This window comes from Sabethes cyaneus, chromosome 2 (assembly GCF_943734655.1).
Source record: "Sabethes cyaneus chromosome 2, idSabCyanKW18_F2, whole genome shotgun sequence".
In the NCBI taxonomy this organism is placed as follows: domain Eukaryota; kingdom Metazoa; phylum Arthropoda; class Insecta; order Diptera; family Culicidae; genus Sabethes; species Sabethes cyaneus.
In genome coordinates this window covers 137,223,844-137,248,719 of record NC_071354.1, presented here as the reverse complement: position 1 = coordinate 137,248,719, position 24,876 = coordinate 137,223,844, and the positions used below count along the sequence as shown (strand labels likewise).

The 24,876-nt window shown below is 39.7% G+C and overlaps 1 protein-coding gene across 7 annotated transcripts in view; it reads right to left on the bottom strand.

Annotated features, from left to right (window-relative positions):
* The window catches only part of LOC128738463 (triple functional domain protein), a 114,651-nt gene that overhangs the window by 52,834 nt on the left and 36,941 nt on the right, over positions 1 to 24,876 (bottom strand). For all 7 annotated transcript variants that reach the window (XM_053833621.1, XM_053833623.1, XM_053833624.1 and 4 more), the window contains exons 6-7: positions 20,910 to 22,809; positions 20,114 to 20,442 (exon numbers count right to left, since the gene is read on the bottom strand). In XM_053833621.1, coding sequence (XP_053689596.1) covers positions 20,114 to 20,442; positions 20,910 to 22,809 — 2,229 coding nt within the window. The remainder of the gene's footprint in view (positions 1 to 20,113; positions 20,443 to 20,909; positions 22,810 to 24,876) is intronic.

Here is a 24,876-nt window from a genome sequence, read left to right as displayed (position 1 = left end):
AGAATCGGTTGCTTGCCAAAAAAACTTTGTTTCACAATTTTGATTATTTTTGTAAGTTTAAGATAGGTTTAAAGCTTTGCGTTGCGAAAACGCAACGCTAGGAAATAACGATATACAAAATTTGCAACGTGAACGTTTGTTTTCGTTCGTTCGCTGCGGTGTTTCATATGATGTTGTTGCTTTTTAGTAAACAAATGAATGTAAATCTTATCTTTCGCTTATTTAAAATATTCCGGAAACATTATAAAAGTTTACATAACATAGAATTCACGGCACTGATGGCAGATGGAGAAGCCGTTGTGATATGAGCGTAATACAATTGTTAAAGTACCTTTGCCTCCGGAATATCTGGAGGAATTGAGTGATGGCAACGACAGTTTCATGGACCCAAATATAATGTTACATTCTTTTCGGAACGTGTTGGTAGGCATTTAATCATCTGCGATGACATGCATTTAGCATTCAAACTACCTACTATGCGTCTAGTGCAAAGATGGTCTCCAACCCAAATGTTTCGATATCTATCATAAAACATAACATGTAATACTCTAAGTCGTTCATTTAATCTCTATTAATGCTCAAAATCACAAAAAAATCCCAAATTTGATTTAACGGTAAAAAACTATGAAGCATTTATATGCATAATAGTTAAGGTATGCAAAAACGGTGTACCCTTAACGCCCAGCGGTGCGTTTTCGCAACGTAGTATGTTTTATGTTAATGAATATCGTTATTGAAGATGTGATCCAGCATGCGGGCATCGAAAGGGCAGGAATCGAAATGCGTATATATCGCTAGAGCTAGACTAAAACATGGTAGTAGAATTAAAGAATAACAATAATTGTTTTCTTTTTTATTGTTTCAGTATTCTACTAAGAAATTCAAATAAACAATGGTTATCTTAAGAAACGTAAACTTAAGAAACCAATAAATTAGAAACCAAGAAATTAGATCCAAATTTTTGATAAGTTTTAGTCATTTTTGTTATTTTGCAATAGACGCACAAAAGTATTACGAATGTTTATCAGTTTGGAAACTCCTTATAAAATATTCTATGACCAAAGACCCTCGTTCATTTGAATCCCGCTAATTCGTACGACGTGCAAATTAAAAATTGTTCAAATGTCACAGTCAACATAATATCTTTTGCTTATTGTGCGATTTGTTTGTACTGATCTAGCGTGTTTAATATGTTTCATACTCCGTTTGCCCAACGATTCTGATAGAAATTCGATCGGAGAATGAAATATTCGCTGCTTGCCACTGCCGACTAAATCACACCACCGAAACAATAACAATAAAGTTTCAGCATGTTTAGGGTAGCCCGTTGTTCAAAATAAAAACTAACCCCGTTAGTTTGCACAAGGAATCGTTCAACTTAACGGGGGCCACAGTGTTTCACCATTATTTCCACACCCGATCTTAAATTTAGATTCAATAATCTATCTGTAATTTATTGAATGTTTAATTATACTGAACCGAATTAATATCTGCAAGTTTAAATAACATTTTCAGAAATATGTGCTATTTGCAATATCAAGATAGATCAACTTGTAGACTACTTGTAACATTATTGACTATTTGAGAAAATGGCTATTTGACTATTTTAAGAGAAAAACTATTTGATATCTCAACTTACAATTTTGAAAAAAATATTCATTATATCCAGTGTATAATGTAAAAGTATAAAATTGGCAATCAATCCATGATTGCGGTGAAAACTTGAATAATTAATATAGTTGTGAGAATTGTTTTATTGTTAAGTAAAAGTAAGTTATTAACTTCATTCAGACGTCGTCTAATATTAATCTTGCAGCGTAAAGTATTTATTGAAATTGGCAAGCGAAAGTAAAACTACAGCGAGGCGCTTCAAGTATACATACAGTCACCCCAGTATTATGGGCCAGTCTATACTTTACGTTCGTTTTATACGTAACAAATTAATATTTAATTATCGAGTATGAGTTCAATAGATAGCAGCAACATTCTGCTGCATGGTTGACAGCAATACACTCAGTTCCAATGCGTTAATTTTCTTAATTTTCCGATAGTTGTAAGTTGTTATTTTTGCGGTTGGTATAAAAAGTCGGCTGTGAATTATAAGCTGAATAACGGCATAAAGTTGTGTGTCTGAGCGTAAAATGGATGGAAGTTGAGGCTTGAGGGAATTGGTATGTATTCATAGAATTACGGTGAAACCACCTAGAAAAATGCATTTTCCGCTTTAAGATACGAAATTAAATTATGGGTATTATGGGTCAAGCATATAGATCAACAGTATTCGCTGTTTTTAACTATAATTGTAATTTATTTTCTCAGTAAAACTAAAAAACGTGCAATGAAAATCAATATACATAAATCGAAGCTCCATGATCCTGATATATTGCATTACGCTCTTGATTTAGCAAGACAAACCGAAAAAATTTGGGGAAGTTGCAAAGGATCACAATCTACCGTACAGTACAGTTCCCCGTTATTTTTGGAAACCACCCAAAACTAATAAGCCAGGACCAAATACTTTTCTTCTTCTTGAACTTACTTACTTTACTTAGTTAGCTTGCCGTTCTATAACAAAGCCTGATGAACAAAGTTTCTCCAATGCACTCGGTTGTAGGCCAACGCTCTCCAATTTCTCAGACTCTCTTCACCTAGTCAAACCATCTTGCTTGCTGCACCCCTGGTCGTCTTATTCCTACTGAATGTGAGGCAAATACTTTGCAGGGTAGTTGTTCGGCATTCTTGCAAGTTGTCCTGCCTATCGTATCCGGATAGCATTTTGTACACTTGGTTTGTCGTACACTTGGTTTGTCATGTACTATCCTGGAGACCATCCCCTTGATGAAGCCCTCTGCGTGATTCGAATGAACTTGACAATCTACTCGAAATCCGAACACAGCACTGAGTACCATTCATCATAGATTGAATCAGTTAAATGAGCTTCCTGAAGAAGAAGCAAAAATTGATTCTAATCTCAACTCACTCAGACAGTTGGTGAGTACAGTACAAGATACAACAAGATCACTAAATCGCGAGAACTGCACACACACACACACACACACACACACACACACACACACACACACACACACACACACACACACACACACACACACACACACACACACACACACACACACACACACACACACACACACACACACACACACACACACACACACACACACACACACACACACACACACACACACACACACACACACACACACACACACACACACACACACACACACACACACACACACACACACACACACACACACACACACACACACACACACACACACACACACACACACACACACACACACACACACACACACACACACACACACACACACACACACACACACACACACACACACACACACACACACACACACACACACACACACACACACACACACACACACACACACACACACACACACACACACACACACACACACACACACACACACACACACACACACACACACACACACACACACACACACACACACACACACACACACACACACACACACACACACACACACACACACACACACACACACACACACACACACACACACACACACACACACACACACACACACACACACACACACACACACACACACACACACACACACACACACACGCACAAGCGTGCGCTCGCTTTTCTCTAAATAAAACCAAATTTGTTTTACTGACCCATAATACTGGGAGCATTGACCCATAATTCTGACCAGGTTTAAAAGTGGCCCATAATACTGAGAATGGAACATGCTTACATTTTGTTATTTTGCAAAAAAAGTGTGTGATTTTGGAATAAGTTTGCCTACAGAACATCAAATTATGATATATTTATAACCAATAAAGTTATAAATAAACTGTAAATGATTTAAATCTGTGTTTCTACCAATAATTTTGTAACATCATCATGCCTAACTGGCCCATAATACAGGGATGATTGTATGTTTAATAGTGCAGTGGAAAGAAAAGCGGGCTGGTTTGGGCTTGTTTTTCTTATATAAAAGTGTAATTGTTCCAGTTTGAAATTATTCAAAAATATGCAAATAGCGGAATAAGTGAATGTGAATTAGCTTATATTTCATGGCATCCTTGAGTGTCGTACCGAAAACAGGTGGGAAAACAGGGTTTCGAAAACGTGAACTGTCAGTGGAAACATTAAGAAAGAATGCCAACAAACCAATCGATATATGCTGAGCTAGAAGTTTTCTAAAATTAAAGTCGAGCCTCGTAGAAGATCATCTAAAAATTAAAGATACATTTCGAACACACAAATTACCTAGCAAACATCTTAGTATAATATTAATCGATTTTTCGTTATCATAAAAAATGATGCTAAAAAATTCATAAAAAATAAAAGTATGTTAGTCTACCAAACGATAACATACTGTACAAAACGCTGTACAAACGATTTGATCGGTTTACGTGCTTGTCATCCGATATGATCACAGACTAGTTTCAGCCTATCTCATTTACTAGACGAACGCCTTCACAAATAGCACTAAAAATAGCCAAGCGTCTCCATTGAATGAGTGAAGTATTTTCCATTTATAAATTCCTCACGACTTGCTTTGTTCAGTTGTTACATCTAAATATGCTTCCATCACTATCATCATCACCCATCATCACCATTCGCAAGATAAATAGCTGAAGCTGTATATGCATGGGTATCGTATGGAAAGCTTAACCATTTGCTTTATCTTTAGCATGGAAAATACAACACTACAAGCAAGAGGAAGCGCTAAATACGTTGGAAAGAATCGAGTTAAAGTGAGATGAACTAAAAATTAAGAATTGGAATAGGTTAACACTATTTTACAAACTTGTCTGCTCGTGTGTTCTACTGCCAAAAGTAAGACAACAATCCAGACATTGCTATATTTAGTAATTTATTTGTACAAATTGCTCGGTCATCTCCTTCGGTCGCAAACGTAACATGTATCTGCACGATTACGCCCTTCGTGAGACGCATCTAAAGCGCGAAACAACTGTTAAAGACTTGGGAGTCTTGCTTGACTCGAAACTAACATTCAAGAACCACATTTCTTTCGTTGTATCCAGGGCTTCCTCGCAACTAAGATTTCTGTTCCGCTTTTTGCTGAAAGCTGCAAGGATGCATATTGCTTAAAATATCTATATTACTCGCTTGTTCGTCCTATGCTGGAATACTCCGCTATTGTTTGGTCAACTTTTTACCAAAATGCAATTCATCGGATTGAAGCAGTTCAGCGGAAATTTATTAGGTTTGCTCTGTAACACTTACGCTGGCGTTACCCACGTGACCTGCCGAGTTACGAAAGCCGTTGCAAGCTGATTAATTTAGAACCGCTGGAAGGAAGGTGCAATATGGCTATGGCGTGTTTCGTCGGCGATCTCCTTCAAGGAAATATCGATTGTCCTGAATTGCTTAGTCGCCTAGATATCAATACTAGAAGACGTAATCTTCGTTTGCACGCTATCCACGTCAAACAGCACTCAAGAACTAACTATGGGTTACGCGAACTAGTGCTTAGTATGTGCCGGTTTTTTAATAGCTGCTATGAAGTGTTTGATTTTAATGTGTCTCGTGAAAACAATAAGCGTTGTTTTAAAAGATGTTTCTGCTAGGTTAGTTCATATATGTATTAATTAAATTTTTGTCATTGGGATTATACTTTATCTGTTGACTGTAATAAATGTAAACCTTTTTTCTTTTTTTTTTAAATTCACCTTTCTTACTTTTCGCCGATGTATTATAGCATTCGTCAGACTGCACTTTTAGCAATCGTTTTATTTTCTTTCAATCATGGATAGACGCTGTTCTGCTTCTTTCAATATATGTAGAGCACCTGCAGAACACTGGTCCTGCATTTTTAGTATCTGTAATACACTGCTTACAACTGTAATAATCTATACACTTTTACCTTGACCTTGAACAGCACTTTTGTCCCGTACGCGAATCACACTTTCGCCCCTCTAAGCGCTTGACGGGATTTAATCACATTACGTAAACTAAAGATATTTTTGAGTGATGTGAAACGCTTCTTCAATTTTTCAACGAGTAATAACTTTATGTTTATATCGTATTTCCCGTATAACGAAATATTACATCAAAACCGCAATAAATAAAAAGTTCCTCTCTACTCAGTAACTATGCTTCGTAAACAGCAAATGTTTACGATGGAATTCAAGGGATTATCTACGAATGGCCGAAACACAAATGGCTGAAATAACAAATGGTATAATATATCTAACGGCCGAATCACAAAAGGCCGACATACGAATGTCCGAACGCCATATTCGGCCGAAAATATTCACGACCTTCAACCTGCCCAAACGTTGGGGCACCTAAACCTAAATAGAAGTGGTTTCTGTGGGGGGGCCCGCAGTGACCGGCGCTTCCGACGGCGAGACGCAGTTACGTTTTTTTAAGCACCAAACAAAGGCGTTCTTAACCTTAACCCATTAAGCCCCACACTTTTCCCAGCAGGGATAGAAAGTTGAAATTTTCAGGAAAATTCTCTTTTAGGTCAACTAAGAAAAAGCCGCTGACATGTATTTTTAATTTTGACCCTGTGTCCCGCAACGCTACGTTGCGAAAACGCAACGCTGGGCGTTAAGGTCGTTAAATGAACGACTTAGAGTATTACATGTTATGTTTTATGATAGATATCGAAACATTTGGGTTGGAGACCATCTTTGCACTAGACGCATAGTATGCAGTTTGAATACTAAATGCATGTCATCGCAGATGATTAAATGCCTACCAACACGTTCCGGAAAGGTTGTAACATTAAATTTGGGTCCATGAAACTGTCGTTGCCATCACTCAATTCCTCCAGATATTCCGGAGGCCAAGGTACTTTAACAATTTAATTACGCTCTTATCACAACGGCTTCTCCATCTGCCATCAGTGTTTGAAGCTGCGAATTCTGTGTTATGTAAACTTTTATAATGTTTCCGGGATATTTTAAATAAGCGAAAGATAAGATTTACATTCATTTGTTTACTAAAAAGCAACGACATCAAATGAAATACCGCAGCGAACGAACGAACACAAACGTTCCCGTTGCAAATTTTGAATATCGTTGCTTCTTAGCGTTGCGTTTTCGCAACGCAAAGCTTCAAACCTATCTTAAAATTACAAAAATAATCAAAATTATGAAACAAAGTTTTTTTGGCAAGCAACCGATTTTTACTAACACTGATTGATAGGTCAGGCGTTAATAGAGGTAAAATCGAGTTTTATGAGCATTTTTCCTTAACTGTCTGAAAAATAGCAAAACCTGTTGTTTTGTCACAGCTGTAATTATGTTACATGTAACATCTGACCTTTGAGCAAAAACAGGTCGATTAGATTTTTTTCCAAACTTTCTTTGTTTCTTAGGGTCCAAGTTGATATCTTAAACCGAGCCTTCTCTAGAATCGAATGAAAGTGCGTTGCGATTTCGCAACGCTGGGAGGAAATGGGTTAATTTCTAAATTTCATGATGATTGGGTATGTGGTTTGAAAGTTATATGAAGAAATGTGGAAAAAGTATTTAAAACATATTTTTGTAACGTATAAGTATTAATTCAATGAGACATATCCTACAATTTATTATTTGAAAATTACTGTTGAGATCTATCAAACGAAACCGAGTTATTAAAAATCGGACGATCCATTCAAAAGTTATTCAAACTTTAACACTTAAGCACCGTATATTAAACCGTTAAAACGTGTAAAATCAAAATATATCAATCAAACGTCGATTGTACCGTGAACGCAGGTAATTCCGATCAGATCACTTAACTAAAGTAGCCGATTTTTGAAAAATTGAATTAAAATTTATAGTTCTTCGACAAGCTTTGATCATGAGGCTTCCCGTAAACTATGGATTTTGATTCCATCTTCTAAAAATCGACTACTTTAGTTAAGTGATCGGAATTAGGAGCTGATCGGAATTACCCGCATTAACGGTATTCAATTATGTATGATGTATGTGGGTATGTACGCATGTACGCGTGTATGGATGTATGTATGAATGTGTGTGTATATATCAATATATGTATGTGTTGGTGTTTACGATTTGCAATTTTGAAATTTGCATTGAAATACAATAAAAGGAGAAACATGTCAATTGTCTGAAGTTTTTGCAGCGTCTTAGTAGTATATGAAACATGAAATTTAAAAAAAAACCTTTATCCGATTAAATTCCACTATTAATATATGATATCGAAGTCATCTGCAAAGCATAGAAGTTGGCTAACCTTGGCAAAAATCGTGCCTCTCGTTTCGATGCCCGCTCTTCAGATCACCCTCTCAAGAGCGATGTTGAAAAGCATGCAGGATAAACCGTCACCTTGTCTCAACCCTCGTCGCGTCTCGAAGGGACTCGAGAGTGTCCCAGAGATGCGTACAAAACACATCACATGATCCAATGTAGCTCTGATCTCGCGTCAGTTTGTTCGGAAAACCGTGTTCGTGCATTATCTGCCATAGCTTGTCGCGATCGGCTGTATAGTATGCTGCTTTGAAATCAATAAAGATGTGATGCGATGTGATTTCTGCAAGATCTGTCGGATAGTAAAAATTTGGTCCGTAGTTACGCGAGCCCCCATGAAACCCGCATGATAATTCCCTACGAAACCTTGTGCTATCGGTGACAACCTGCGTAGCAGGATCTGGGAGAGTACCTTGTAGGCGGCGTTTACCAGCGTAATACCACGATAGTTGCAGCAGTCTAGCCGATCACCCTTTTTGTAGATGGGACAAACCACTCCTTCCATCCATTCCTCCGGTAGCTTTTCCTCCTCCCAAATCTCCGCCATGTTTATAAAGCTCTGCCGGTAGGCGGTCCTTCCCAGCGGCTTTATTGGTCTTCAGCAGCCCGATTTCTCGTTTGACTTCTTGGAGATCCGGTACTAGGACATTATTATCTTCCATGGGCGCTCCTCGGTTAATTTCCGTTCCGCCTCCTGCTGCGACTTCGCCATTGAGATGTACATCGAAGAACTGCTTCCATCTGTCGACCACCTCGCGCTCATTTGTAATTAGGTTCCCTTCCTCGTCCCTACACATGTCAGGTTTCGGTGTGTAGCCCTTCCGAGTTTGGTTCACCTTTTCATAAAACTTGCGCTTGGCTCGGAATAGTTGCTCTAATTCTTCACGATCTCTGTCCTCCTTTTGGCGCTTTTACCTCTTCAGGATCGTGGTCAACTGGTTCCTAGCTAGTCGGTATTTGGCCAGGTTCTCTCTAGTGGTAATACTTGTTGGCATTCCCTATCAAACCAATCATTTTGTGTACTCCGAGGCTTAGTGCCGTAGCGGCCTCTCCAATGGCCGAGCGTATTCTGCGCCAACCGTCTTCGAGGTATGAAGCACCCAACTTCTCTGAAGAAGGCAGTGCCTCACTCAGTACTCGTGCGCAGTTCTCGGCAGCTTGTGGGTTGTCTACCTGCCTGATGTTCAGCCGAGGAGTGCGGCTTTGACGTGTCCGGTATACGGTGGACAGCTTTGAGCGCACATGTACTGCTACTAGGTAATGGTCAGATTCAATATCCGCACCCCGACGGGAGCGTACGTTCGTGATGTTAGAGAAAAACCGACGCTCTATGAGAACGTGGTCAATTTTGTTCATTGTACGTTGGTCAGGTGATCTCCAGGTGGCTTTGTGGATATCCTTGCGCGGGAAAAAGGTGCTTCGGATCACCAGGCCTCGGGAAGCTGCGAAGTTGGGTAGTGCTTTACGCCCACCGCAATTTCTCAGTTGCCCGTTAAACAATAAATTTGAAGTTTGGTATATTGCTAGCGCCTAGTATAAGCTAATCAAATACCAAATTTCAACATTATTGTTTAATAGACAAACGAGAAATCGCGGTGGGTGTACAGCACCATTAACCGCCTTTTTCGGGATTTATTACTAAAACGGCTTATGGAACTGATACGATATCTTCAGTAATGTTGTACAGTATTATAATTCGCATCTTTTAAAAAAGTTCTGCACTGTAAAAAATTGTTTTTGGTGAAAATAAAAAAAACGTGAAATTTTCAAAATACTATAACTTATTTGCCCTTAACTAGCCAGTCATGAAACTGTAACTGATATATTGTTAACTATAAACTGTCAAATAAGAAAAATTTTAAAAAATGCGCTCTTTTAGATATTTAACCTTTTAGTTTTATTTTCTTTTTTACCAACCAAAAAATTCTTTTTACGGTGCACATATTTTTTATAGAAGGGCAAATTTATTATCTACAACTTTGCTGAAGACATTATTTCGATTAAACAAACCGTTTTTCCAACATAAAATGTTTAATTCATTAGTACCATTTTTGGTTAGGTCCTTATGAAAAAGCAATCGGGATCCTAAAAAAATAACTGATATGATAAAATGACATCTTTTTTTGAAGAGAACATCTATGCAAAGTTTCAGCTAAATCAAAAATGACAAATAAAAAATATGTTATTTTTTCGTCATTTAGCATGGAATCCCTCATTAACTTTCAGACCCTTGTCAATAAATACAAGAGAAAGTTTCCCTTTCTTTGAAATGCCTCCCCATACCATGACCGTTGATGAATTTTGGTATCGTGGTACATTCCGTTTGTGCTTTGGAACGTCCATGATCGAAACCGACCACAACCATTTTGAGCATTTTGCGATTTTTGAAGAACAAACAACTTCTCATCAGAATAGATCACTTCTGAAACACCGTGCCGACTGAGCAGCAATATGCATCTTTCCTGCCGTTTTTGCTTTGTTGCTTCCGTTAATCCATGGATTTTACCTTTTTTGAATGCTTTCATATCCAGATCCATTTTCAAAATTCGACGAAGATTTTCCTTTCGATATTCAACTGAACTGCCATTTTTCGTGCGGACCGGTCGCAACTGCGATGAATTCATTCACAAACAACCTTTTTGACATCTGCAGTTCTAACACTTCGTTTTCTTCCGGTTTTTACAGTTTTCAACAGATCCCGTCTCGAAAAATCTTTTTAGTTTATAGTATTCAAATCCTCTTTTTATACCGTGATGTTTAAGGTCACGGATAATAGTACCGCATGTAGCACCGTTCAACAATTTATTTATTATCAACGACCGTAACTCAGACTCTGGTACGTGCACACCGAACGAGACACAATACGAAAATGAAACATCAAGTAAGACTTAAGTCATGATGCCACACACACATGGTCATAGTTTGTTTGTATTAATTGTATATGCCGCTGCAAGCACAAAATGATTTTTGTTCCAATATATATGTGTCACAGTGTAAAGTATTACGTAACCGTTTTCCAATATCTCAATTTTTCAATTTTTTATGAGCCCTCAATTGGCGATTTTTGATAAAAACACGTGATTTTTAGAAAAATTACAGCTATTTTGTCAATTTTTCAAATTTTCAAAAACCGCTACGTAACAATGTAGGTATTGACCTAAAGTTTCAAAATCATCATTAGAATCCTTTCTCGGTTCCAGGCACGTACCACCAGCAAGTAACTGTTTTCTAGAGAGCATCTTTCTTTCTTTTTACCTTTGTTATAGTAGGGTAGGACGGGGCAAAGTGTGTCAGTGAAGTTTTCTATGTCCTATGACATTATTCCCAGTTTGAAATATTTTTCTTTAAAACATCTCATCAGTATCTTTTTCTACCAGGGATAGATAATAACCAGCAAGTTATGTGTTTCTACTTAAAAATCATTGAAATTTTTGGCACCGTCGTTTATACGATACCGTCATCCGGGAATACTTGCAACACAGGGGTTACCTGCAATACTTCTGCGCATCGCGCTTTTGACAGCTCTAACACATTTGTTTGTTAACATAACCATTTGTAGCCAATGCCGTTTTAAAGAACGGATGTTTACCTATTGTTTAGTTAAGTTTAATCCATTATATCATTGTTTTGCCTGTTTTCATACGATTGGAAAGTAATTTCACTTTCAGAGTAGGAAAAATGAATGTGCAAAGTTGCGTCAGTTCATTGACATGAAATTATTTTTTAACGTTTAGTTCTTGTACACAATTAGTGCATCATATAAGCTAACAAATAGCAACATTGAGCTTTGTTTATGTTTGAACTTGAAGAAGAAACGATGAATTCGTGTTGTTATTTCTAATATGATGCGGCTTGCAGCAATTGTAAAATAAATCATTATCATAATACAGCCCGGACTCGATTATCCGGGTGTTGATTTTTATTTTCAGCCCGGATAATCGAATCACCCGGATAATCGAATCATTGTTTTTGGAACAAATTTTTTTTTGGTATGTCAAGTTTTTTGACTTTTAGGTATAATGAATGTTTTATTTATTATTGATCTATCTTCCGAAAAGTCAGAAAATTCCTTTCTTACGATTTTTTCCACTGATGATTTGTTTTTGGAACAAAATTATCTTTTGTGTGTTATGATTTTCAATATTTAGGTGTTATAAAGGACTTTTTTTATTATTGATCAATCTCCCCTAAAGTCATCAGATACCTTTTTTGCAATATTTTTTTATCAATGATTACGATAATGATGATGATGATGACTATGATGATGATGATGATTTTTAAGTAAAAAAATTGATTTCATTATCACTGGATTTATTTTTGTTTTGTTCGCCGATAAAAGGGATAGAAGAAAGGAATTTTGTAGCTTTAGGGATTTGTCATGTAAGAATCATCATGTAGCATGAAAACTATAACATTAAGGTTTAAAATAATTCATCGAATAAAAAAATTTTTTTTTTTCACCCGGATAATCGAGTCTAAAAACCCGGATAATCGAATCCCCGGATAATTAAATCCCCGGTTAATCGAATCCCCGGCTAATCGAGTTCGGCCTGTATACAGTATGTACAAAGTAAGTTTTCATCTGTACGTTGTTATTTTCACTACTGCCATCTCCAGAAAAAATAAAATTGTGAAAAATTCCGCGTGCCTTGAAACGGCAATTCTGAGTTCTCCTACATGCCGCATTTTCACCGAATTTCCTTAAAAAAGCGATAGACGAAATTGAGACGCCAAAAATACCTCCTGTATCTCTTGTTTTAGCGCAAACACACACAAAATATCTAAAAATAGTCATTCGCGGTTTGAAATCAAATTAAATATCATGAGAAACGTAAAATCAGAAAAGTGTTGCAAGTAACCCCGTTCACTGGGTAACTTGCAACACCCCTATTTTCGGTTCATTCTACAGATTCATTTAGTTGCTATTTTTTCTCATAATCATGAATCAAAAGTACTGACTGCTATACAAATTTTGGCTACTTACCTAAACCTAAACGGTACACTTCGATATTTAAAAATGATTGATGAAATTTATTCCTAGTACGGGCATGTGATACCACTATGCCTAGGACGGGGCAGCCAATGAACGGTCGTCGCTCGGTATACTGGTGGAGTGATACCATTGCCCAGCTCCGTTCCAGGTGCCACAGAGCGAGAAGGCTAGCGCAGAGGGCCCGGACCGATGCAGATGCTGAAGCTCGGGGAGTTGATCTTAGAGCGGCAAGGTCGGCGCTTAAGAAGGAGGTTAGGCGTAGCAAGAAATCCTGTTTCCAGGAGCTATGTCGCGATGCGGATTCAAACCCCTGGGGAGGTGCATACCAGGTGGTAATGAAAAAGATGAAGGGTACATCTGCGCCGCAGGAAACCTGCCCCCAAAAGCTGAAAGTCATCGTGGAAGGGCTCTTTCCGCAACACGATCCAGTTTGGTGGCCTCCGACCCCGTACGGTCAATCGAATGATGTCCTCATTCCGGTCACGAATGAGGAACTCATCGTAATTGCCAGGGGTCTAAAAACGAAGAAAGCGCCCGGTCCTGACGGGATTCCGAACGAGGCACTCAAAGCGGCGATCCAAGCATATCCCGATATGTTTAGAGAGACGCTTCAGAGTTGCCTAGAGGTATGCGAATTTACAGACAAATGGAAAGTCCAAAGATTGGTACTGCTGCCAAAGCCGGGGAAACCGCCTGGTGATCTCTCGTCGTACAGGCCAATTTGCCTACTGGACACGCTAGGCAAATTGCTAGAGCGGGTAATCCTAAACAGGCTAACGCCTGTGACGGAAAGTGATGTCGGACTGGCAAACACGCAGTTTGGCTTCCGTAAGGGGAAGTCCACTGTAGATGCCATAAAGTCCGTAGTGGAGAGGGCCGAGAAGCCTATGAAACGGAAAAGGCGAGGCGACAGGTATTGTGCCATAGTCACAATCGATGTCAAAAACGCCTTTAACAGCGCTAACTGGGGTGCAATTGCGTTAGCGCTGCATAGGATGAGGGTACCGGATCATCTATGCAGGTTGCTTAAGAGTTACTTCGATAACCGGACGCTAGTGTACGACACGGCGGACGGGGCGAAGAGGTACAGAGTGACAGCGGGTGTTCCACAGGGTTCGATTCTCGGCCCCACGCTTTGGAATGCCATGTACGATGGGGTGCTGAGGCTCGAACTACCCACTGGGGTCGATATCACTGGCTTCGCCGATGATATCGTCCTTACAGTGGTAGGCGAGTTTCTGGAGGAGGTGGAAATGCTGGCATCAGACGCCATAAGCATAATAGAGGGTTGGATGGCGGGCGTCAATCTGCGATTGGCCCACCATAAGACGGAAGCTGTGATGGTCAGCAACCGAAAGTCGGCCCTAGAGGCAAAAGTAATCGTGGGGGGACAGGTGATTGTCTCCAAACGAAGTGTGAAGTACCTGGGTGTCATGACAGACAACAGGCTGAACTTCACCAGCCATGTGGATTATGCTTGTGGTAAAGCGTCAACGGCGGTCACTGCGCTGTCTAAGATCATGCCGAACGGCTACGGTCCTAGCAGCAGTAAGAGACGCCTGATGGCCAGCGTTACCATGTCGGTGCTACGATACGGTGCACCGGCGTGGGCTCCGGCTTTGGAGAGTAAGCGCAGTCAGGCATGTCTGAACAAGGTGTTCAGGCTGTTAGCATTGCGCGTTGCGTGCGGCTACCGTACCATATCGTTGGATGCGATTGGGGTTATTGCAGCCATGATTCCAATATGCATACTCCTAGGTGAGGATATCGAGTGCCATAGTCAGAGGAACGTCAGGGGCGCTAGGGACAGAGTTAGGCTGGACTCTATTAGGCGTTGGCAGGCGGAATGGGATCGCACCGACCATGGTAGGTGGACCCATAGGCTGATCCAGAACATATCGTCCTGGATCGGCAGAGGTCATGGTGAGGTAAACTTTTTCCTTACCCAGTTTCTGTCGGGTCATGGATGCTTCAAGAAGTATCTACATACACGCGGGCGGGTAGATTCACCCTTTTGCCCCGTTTGCACGGTAGCCGAGGAAACGGCGGAGCATGTGATTTTTCACTGCCCGCGGTTTACGTCCACTCGGCGGGTGATGCTTGCGGTCGTTGGGGAAGACACCAACGCCGACAACATTGTGCAGAGAATGTGCGCTGAGCAGCGCGCATGGGGTGCCGTCGATAGGGCGGCAACGGCGGTGATAACGGAGTTGCAACGGCTAGAACGGTTGCAACGACAGGGCCTGACATAGCTTGCTAGGGTCAGTAATGGGCTGATTGGGCAGCCCAGGCCCTAGGTGAAGGGTAGTGGCGGTATGCAAGGGCAAGGGTGTTGTGTGAACCCACACACGCAACGGACAAGTCGGAGTGCTTCGGCACGTCCTCCCTCCTGAAGTAAAACCTAACGGTAGTTCCGGGAGGGGTTCAGGAACGGGCAGCAGGATAGTTTTTAGTAGGTAGGCGCATGTTGGCACCATGTGAATCCTATTCGGTACCGCGAAGGTGCTGTCTATGAAGATTTTCTCCCTGCATAAACAATACAAAAAAAAAGGATGTGTTTTAGCTCGGACGTCTAGGGTGCGGTCAATGCGGCTGCTACCCAGATCGTACTTGAGCTACAAAACCGCTGGAAAGCCGATCAACGGCGAATAAACAGCCTAAGTACCATAGTCCAGTAGTTATCTAAGAGTGTGCGTTAAGCACAATAGCCCCTCCCTGAAGTAATACCGATAAGGTGGTTCCAGGGGGGATTGAGGCTGGAGACTCGAGTAGGGTTTTAGTGGGTCTGGATCCTCACGCCCCAGTAGGGGGGTCGGGATACCAAACCCCACTCCCTAAGTTGTCTTCTCAGGTGTCTGATAGCAGATTTCCCTACTCGTCAAGCCGCTATAAAAGCCCTTTGTGCGACTAATTCTAAATCTAAAACAGTCATCGCCTGCCACATCTGATTAGAAGAACTAAGCATTCTAAATGCCGTTCATCTGGTTTGGGTTCCTGGCCATTCTGGTATAACCGGAAATGAATGGGCTGATGAACTAGCAAGATCTGGAGCAGAAAAGTCGATTTTCGGACCGGAACCTGCTTTACCAATTGCGGCATGTTGAATAATACAAAAGATTCGATCTTGGTTTTCATCTGAACATGTACGTTATTGGGAAAAAACTTGTCGTCAAACGAAAAGGTTTATTGTTAAGCCTTGTGAGAAGGTTGCGAAATTTCTTTTGCAACACTCAAAGGTAAATTGCAGTATTCTTGTCAGATCACTGGTCACTGTAGACTAAATTATCATACGGCTACGATTCAGCGAGCTGAATCGTCTCATTGTGATTTATGTGAATCCGACTACGGTACACCATATCACGTAATTTTCAACTGTCCTGCAGTAGCACAATTGCGTCATAGGATCTTTGGATCCTACGTCTTAAATGAATCGGATTTCAGGAAACTAAAATTACGAGACATTTTGATGTTTCTTACCGAAAGCGGTATTGAGCTATAAGCTCTTATTTATCATGAGTATACCCCCCAGGGGGTGTACTATTGATAAGTTAACTACCAAGGATTGCGGTATCCCCTCGGGGGTACAAAAATCTCTCGGTATGTAAATGTTTGTGTTTGTCCAAATTCCTCATCCACCCCTTCCTATTCCGCCTGTTTTCCTTCCCGTGCTCATCAGGTAAATGATGACACGGGCAAGATGGGCAAGGCACAAATCTTCCACATGATTGTGAGGAACGTGCTGCTCGAGCCAAAGATGCTGATACCTGATACCTTAATGGGACCAAACATCAAAAATAGAAACATATAGTAAAAATGCGTAGTTTTTCAACAGATGTTTCTTTGGAGCAGTTAATTTATAGTACATTTTCTTACACTTTTAGGGTCCGCCTAATAGGGTGACACAAATTTTTGTTTTTTAAACGCGTCCAAAAGATGGTGTCTTCACAAAGATCACACTAAAATAAGTAACTTTGCTGCATATAGCAACTATCTATCTCTTACTGGTTGCGAAATTTAATGATCTATTTAAAGAAACCACTCTAAAATCAATTCTGCTCAACAATTTTGCACACGATGTTTTCATTGCTTTCAAATGTTCTACAAAGTTATTTAGTAGATTAAAATACACTCTGAAGATTGTTTATCGCTAGGATGCATATGGATGATAACTAGCACAAACAAACGTTAACAAACAGTTGAATTAAGTTCCGAAGACGTGTCGATTTTTATGTGATCATTTCCAGTTCAAAACGCTAAAAAAGGCTGTTTTCACTCGACTATTTTCGATTGGAATTGGAATGTGAAAATGTGAAAATAGTTTCTTTCTAACCCCAATATTTCCATGTTTAAGCAAAGCAAAGCCTAGGTGCTACATTCCGTTATCGAAACTTGACCTTCCGTTTTTATACGACAGACTTCGCAGCCAGTTGTTAGAGTGCAGGATAATTGCAGGGCTAGTTACTACGATCCTATTGACTGGGAGAGGCCAGTCGAGATTCGAACATATAACGATTAGCTTATTAGGCCAGCGGCGTACCTCGAAGCCAACTGGGAGGCGATTTTCAGGTTTACCTATAAGTAAATGAAAATAAAAATGTTTGACAAAACGGGTCTTTCCTTTAAAAAAGGAGGTACTACCACTAATCGTGGGGTGTATCAATCGGTACCAAATTTAAGATTTCTGTTTTCTGACCTAAAATGAACAATCTGACAAAATTTGGTTCAAATCCGTGAAGGTCGATTACACGGTTATCGGATACTTTGCATAAGTTGACTCCAATGGATAATTTATAGATTTCACATCTAAATAACTTGAAAACGGCTGGGCCTAAGAAACAGTTTATATAAGAATTTAGTTCAAAGTGATGCGTATAGAATTTGACTCTGTCAGTTTGATAAACATTACAAATTCAAATACAAATCAAAAATAATATTTGAGCTGGAAATGCCCATATCAAATGACATATAAAATAGTATAACAAAGGTTCCTTTCACCACTAGGTGGATTAAATCGGGTTTTTTTTATTGGGGTAAATATTCGATTACATAAAATACTTAATAGTAACTATATCATATTGTGTGTTCAATTAGAAGTGATGACTTTTCAACACTATTATTTATTTATTTATTTATTTACTATTTGATGGGGCTTTCAACCGTTTGGTTGGTTCGCCCCAACGGTATGTCAACACTATTAGAATTGCATTATATACCTACTATTATTATGATTTCTTTTGATATGTTACGACAATTAAGATTATTTAACAGTAGGGATTAAAACCTACATGTAAAAAAAATTACCTAATATCTAACCTAGCTAACTTATGATCTATAAAGAGACCTAATCATCGCAATAAAGGATTGCAACGATTTTTGTCGGAAATTTTAAATAATTTTGTTTGACATAGCTTCTAGAGTTTCAACACCAGTAAATCTATGTAATTCTAATGTACTAAACCAAGGAGCACGCTTCAGAATCATTTTCAAAATTTTATTCTGAATCCTCTGAAGACTTCTTTCACGTAATACAACAACTTGACCAAATCGGAACGGCATATAACGGCGGTTTGTAAATCAATAACTTGGTCAGACAAACTCAAAGCAACTCCATTCATCTTGATAATGTGATTGCTATTTGGCTTAAGGGAAGAAGGTCTAGGCTTATGAGGAAAAATAATTAATTGAGTTTTAGAAGCATTGGGAGAAATTTTCCACTTTTGCAAGTATTTGGAGAAAATATCCAAGCTTTTCTGCAGTCGACTACATATGACACGAAGACTTTTTCCTTTTACGGAAATGTTTATATCGTCGCAGAATAACGACTTAGTGCAGCCAGCCGGTAATTCAGGAAGATCAGATGTGTATATGTTATACAGGATTGGGCCCAAGATCGAGCCTTGAGGCACACCTGCTTTAACAGGAAATTTATCAGATTTAGAATTCTGATAGACAACCTGTAAAAATCGATCAGTTAAGTAATTTAGCAATTTCGTGATTAAACCTTTATGTCAAACACTGTCGAATGCTTTTTCTATGTCTAGAAGAGCAACTCCAGTAGAATAGCAGTCGGCTTTATTAGCTCGTATTATATTAGTAACTCTGAGCAATTGATGAGTAGTGGGATGTCCATGTCGAAAACCAAATTGTTTATCTGCAAAAATTGAATGATCAGTGATGTATGACATCATTCTGTTAAGAATTATTCTCTCAAATAATTTACTTATGGAAGGAAGTAAATTGGCCTATAGCTTGAAGCCTCCGCTGGATCTTTATCTGGCTTCAAAATAGGTGTAATCTTAGCAGTTTTCCATAAGTTAGGAAAAATATGCCAATTTAAAACAGTTATTAAATATTTTAACCAAAAATTGATAAGTGATTTCAGGGAGTTTTTTAATTAAAATGTAAAATATCCCATCATTCTAGAGAGCATCTAAGCGACCTACTGCAAGCAGCATAATGACCGCTACTTTGGCATCCAAGAGATACAAAATGCGTCTTCAAATATACCTAAACCAACAACCAAAACACTCCAATAGTTCCAACATACGAAAAAATTATTATATTAGTTTTCGAACCTTCCAGTGTAGGGTCCCTCTTAAAAGATTGAAAACCGATTTCTGTACGACTTTCGAAGTTCATCGATTCGAAACTGTATCAAAGAATAATCTTTTGTTTGGCACTAGAAATTTTCTCAATTAGACTGAGGCAAGGTATTTATAATTTGTTTTGTATCAGAGACCTTCTCTAGTCTAGTTTAGTTTTGAAATGAGGCACCCTGATCGGACCACGGAACTCTATGACGAATAAAACAAAAAAGAGATAATAGATAATAATAACACTTACCTTTTCACTGTCGGTGGTATTTCCCGATCCGAAGCTTGCCAGGGAACTTCCATCTTGATCGTTATCGTTCAAAGTATCGTCGATGTCTTTCGACAGACGCTGACCTAACTGCTTGCTACCAACCTTTGCAGGAGATTTAAGCAGTGAAAACGAAGTGCCAGAGAAATACGTTTCTTGTATCACTTCACGTAATCGCTTGACCCACATTTGTTTCGTTTCAAGACTAGTAGCTTTCAGTACGATTCGGTAGTCGGACAGCATGGGGGCGCGGCCAGTCCATATGGCGAACTTACACTCATCTCCCTCAATATGTTCGGTGACCCCAAAGTCTACAAAAAACGAAAAGAAAATATAACAAACTTACTAAGGGGATATCATTGTAGCTTAATGTGATAGAAGGAATAGGGTCGCCTTTAAACGCCTCACTTAACCAAACCGATTCTACTATTGGTATTGAACATATACAAGAAACAATAAGAAAACCCTTACTAATCGATTATAATTATATTTATTATATTTCTAGTTATATTCAGAAAATGAAAATTTCAAGTAAACACACACCTTTCAGAATACCACTTTTTTTCGCAAACTAGTTAAACTGAATGGATAAATATTTAAGGAATTTAAATTTTTTAAAGTTTCAAATTTAAAAGATGAAGCCAGAATGTCTAGTAATATGAGTTAGAAAAAATTTTAGAAGAATTTCGTGAAAAATAATCCATATTTTTATCGATCAAAGCATGGTTTCACAGATCTATTGAAAACAAAACTAAGAAATAACACAAACCATACTCACCAGATGTCAACAGTTTGCTCTTGTAAATGTACTTGACTGTTCCACTGGTATCCTTTACTTCTTTGGAAAAGAGTATATACAACTCGAATAGAAAAACGTGTCTCTCTCGTCCTTTCTTTATGAGGATTTGCTTGTTGTCCCAAACTAGGAAGGAGTCCTGTAGCACAACATCACCCAAATTATCGATTGGGACGTCACATCCTTCCAGCAACGACAGATGCATCACGTCGTTGGCCTTCTTCGGCACATTTAACATCACCTCAAGGCCATCTTTAATTTCACCCTGTCCTTCATCACAACAAGATTGTAAATCTTTCAGCAATAGCTGGTATTTCGTAATTCGCTGCACCGGTTTGATCAGAAAGGCAGGTAGCGAATGTTCGAGTTTATGTTTTCGTTGTACATCTTCAAAGTAAGTTCCACCGTACTGAACCATGTAATCGTTGGACTGCGGTTTGTTCTGGCAGTAGAAGACGTACATATCAAACTTGGCAGCCCACGTTACGAAACAATGGCCAACGTCCTCGGGCATTGTTTCATATTTTTCCAATTCTTTCAAAAAGATTTTTTCGTGAAACTGATAAATGTCAACTATGTTACTAAAGAGAATATGCTCCTTACCGACAAGATTAGGAGGCACATTTACGCCACTTTTCAGTTCGTTTACAAAGACATTGATACATGTTTCCAGATCTTTGACATATGTACGTTCAGTTTGTAGCAGCTCAGCCATAATAAATTCTTTTTTACGGGCAGATTTTCGTTTCTCCTCATTCATTTCCTTGGGTACTCCAACTGATACGGTGCTAACAGCTGCAGCGTTTAGTTTAGTTTCCAGTGATGGATCTGAGTGACGATATTCGAGTACTGACGTGTTGGACGTTGTGGAAGAAGCGGATGACACACCACTGGTCGATGCAGTCGACACTGAGGTCATCGAGGAGGAAATGGACTTACAGTTAAGACTATTGTTGCTACTGTTATTACTACTACTAATACTATTATTGTCGTCTTGTTGCTGAATACCAGGTAGGCCTAACGATTTCTCCAAATTAGTCCGATAAAGTTCCATACGACTGCTAAAATCCTTGTAGCGGTTATCGACTGTAGCGACCCATTGCTTTATCGAACTTGCATGTGCGTGGCCTTTCTCCACTAGGGAGTCTGCCAGTTGAATAAGCAGCTTTACTCGCTCACGCGTTTCCTTCGCAGTCCCCTTAAATTCATTATGCTCGCGCAAAAGTACCTCAGTTTCCTCCCGACTGCTGCAAAGCTTATTATTCCTTGAAGACAAATAGGCTTCACCAGTATCATGGATCCATTCGATTGCCTGTTTGGCTGATCTTTCGAATAAAACAAATTGCTGGCATTGATCGAGCCGCTTTTTTCGTTGGGTCCAATATTCCAAAACTTGCGTTTCTTGCGTTAACAGTTTATCTAGAATTGCTTTTACGCGAGATTCGCTATTAACAGTGCTTTTAATATGATAAAATTGCAATGAACGAGCCGCATATTTTAGGAATGTTTCTGCTGTTCGCCGTGCTAGTGTGCATGCTTTAAGGAAAGCTTCTTTTTGTTCCTGATGTTTTGAGATTAGCTGTACTATTTGCTGTCCCTTATCAGTGGAACCTCCTCCTCCACACCAATCTTCTTCTCTGCGGTATTCTTTTTCTAAGCTATCCAAAACGCTACAAACCTGTTCAGCTGTTTTAAAGAAATTTAACGAGGCCGTTACAAGCTTATGACGTTCCTCGGCACATGTGACTAGTTTTTGCCACTTTTTAGTGACCTCATCCGCTATATCTTTTATACTTTGCGGATCATAATGATTTGCATTCATGAGTGCATCGGCACGATATTTTACTTGTACCGCAGAAGTATGGGTTCGTTCGATGGCAACCTGAAAATAACAAAATAAAAGTTAATGATGTATGTATTCAGTATTTTCAATGTATGTATTTCATACGAACATTAATCTAGGAACATATAACATTTTGAAAGAATTCGTTCCCTCATCTCAGTAAGCACGTACACTGCAGAAGTAGCGGCTCACGACAGCGTTTGACCCCGTGCGGCTGAATCAAAAAAGGCGTCTTGGCACTAAAGCCAAGAAGGCAGTCACATCACGAGATTCGGCAGTGTGGCCCTAGTAAAGCAACCTACCTAAATCAAACTACAGGTCGGACTCGATTAGCCGGGTGAAAAAAAAACTTTTTTTTGTTATGCCAAACACATTTTAAACGTAAATACATTTCAAAAAACTCATTTAAAAAAAATTCTCACCCGGATAATCGACTACGACTTGTACTCGGACTGTCCGACTCGGAACATTCGGCATGAACTCCGGCAACGAAATATGCACATGGAATGAAACATGCAAGCCTGGTCTGAAATTGCAAGACGCAGAATTTGGTGGTCAGCCATAAGATGCTTCTCGAATAACGCAATTGGAGCGTGAATACGACCGCTACCCAAAAAATGATATGAAGATCGTCATCGGGGATTTTAATGCTTAGGTCGACCAGGAGGAGGAACACAAACCGGTGATTGGGAAGTTCAACGCATACTCGCTGATCAACAAAATGGGCTTATTGAGCTTCATCGGGCACGTGGCAAGAAATCAGCGGAACGATTGGTTCGACCATAAATGTAGGAGGGTAGGAAGAGAACGCTGCACGAGCGACCAAGAGATGCAGTGCCACACGTCAGAACGCGGAAAGACACAAACAGAAGAAGATGCAGCGAAACCAAATATTCCGGGAAAGAAGCGCTACCTGGAAGAGCAAGAGTATGCGGAGTGGAGTGGCTACATCGTTTCCAGAAAACGCGAAAGTTCTACCAGAAACTTAAGGGATTCCTCAAAGGCTTTGTGCCGCGAGCCGCAATGTGACGGGATAAGAATGGTAGTATTTTGACGGACGATCGTGAATTGACCGAAAGGTGGAAGCAGCACTTCGATGAATACTTTAATGGTGCCCAGGCAGAGAATGTTGGCGACGGGGAAAGCAATTTCAACGGTGCGACAAACGGAGAAGAGGTGCCAGCTCCAACGATAGGAAAAGTTAATAAGGTCATGCAGCTAAAGAACAATAAATCGGCTGGGAAAGATGGCATCGAAGCGGAGCTTATTAAAATGGGACCAGAAAAGCTGACCACTTGTCTGCACCGGCTAATTGCTAAGACTTAGCAGACAAAACAGCTACCAGAGAAGTGGAAAGATGGGGTTATCTGCCCGGTCTACAAGAAGGACGATAAGTTGAACTGTGAGAACTATCAAGCAGTCATCGTTCTCAATGCCGCCTACAAGATGCTGTCCCAAATCATTTTCTGCCATCTATCACCATTTGCGTACAGATTTGTTGGAATTTATTAGGCCGGCTTCGTTTAAGAACGATTAACAACGGATCAAATATTTACAATGCGGTGGATTCTCCAAAAGGGCCGTGAATACAGAGTCTCCACGCACCATTTGTTCGTAGACTTAAAAGCCGCATATGATACCATCGACCGAAAAAAGCTATGGAAAACCATGGATGAGAACAGCTTCTCCAGGAAGCTCATCAAACTGATTTGATCTACGATGGATGGTACATAGTACTGTGGTCGGATTTCGGGTGGATTATCGAAATCATTCGAATCACAAAGAGGCTTTCGTCAAGGTGATGGTCTCTTATACGTGCTGTTCAACATAGCGCTACAAGGTGTTATGAACCGAACAGATATCAACACGCAAGGCACGATTTTCAACAAATCCAGTCAATTCGTCTGCTTTCCCGATGACATGGCAGAACGCTTGTGGCGGTGGCTGAACAGCACACCAGACTAAAGCGTGAAGCAGAAAAGATTGGCTTAGAAGTAAATACGTCTAAAAGAAAATACATGCTGGCGGATCTGCGATCGAAGACACCGCTTGGGAAGTAATGTAACGATCGGCAGCGATGAGTTTGAGGTAGAAGTAAATACGTCT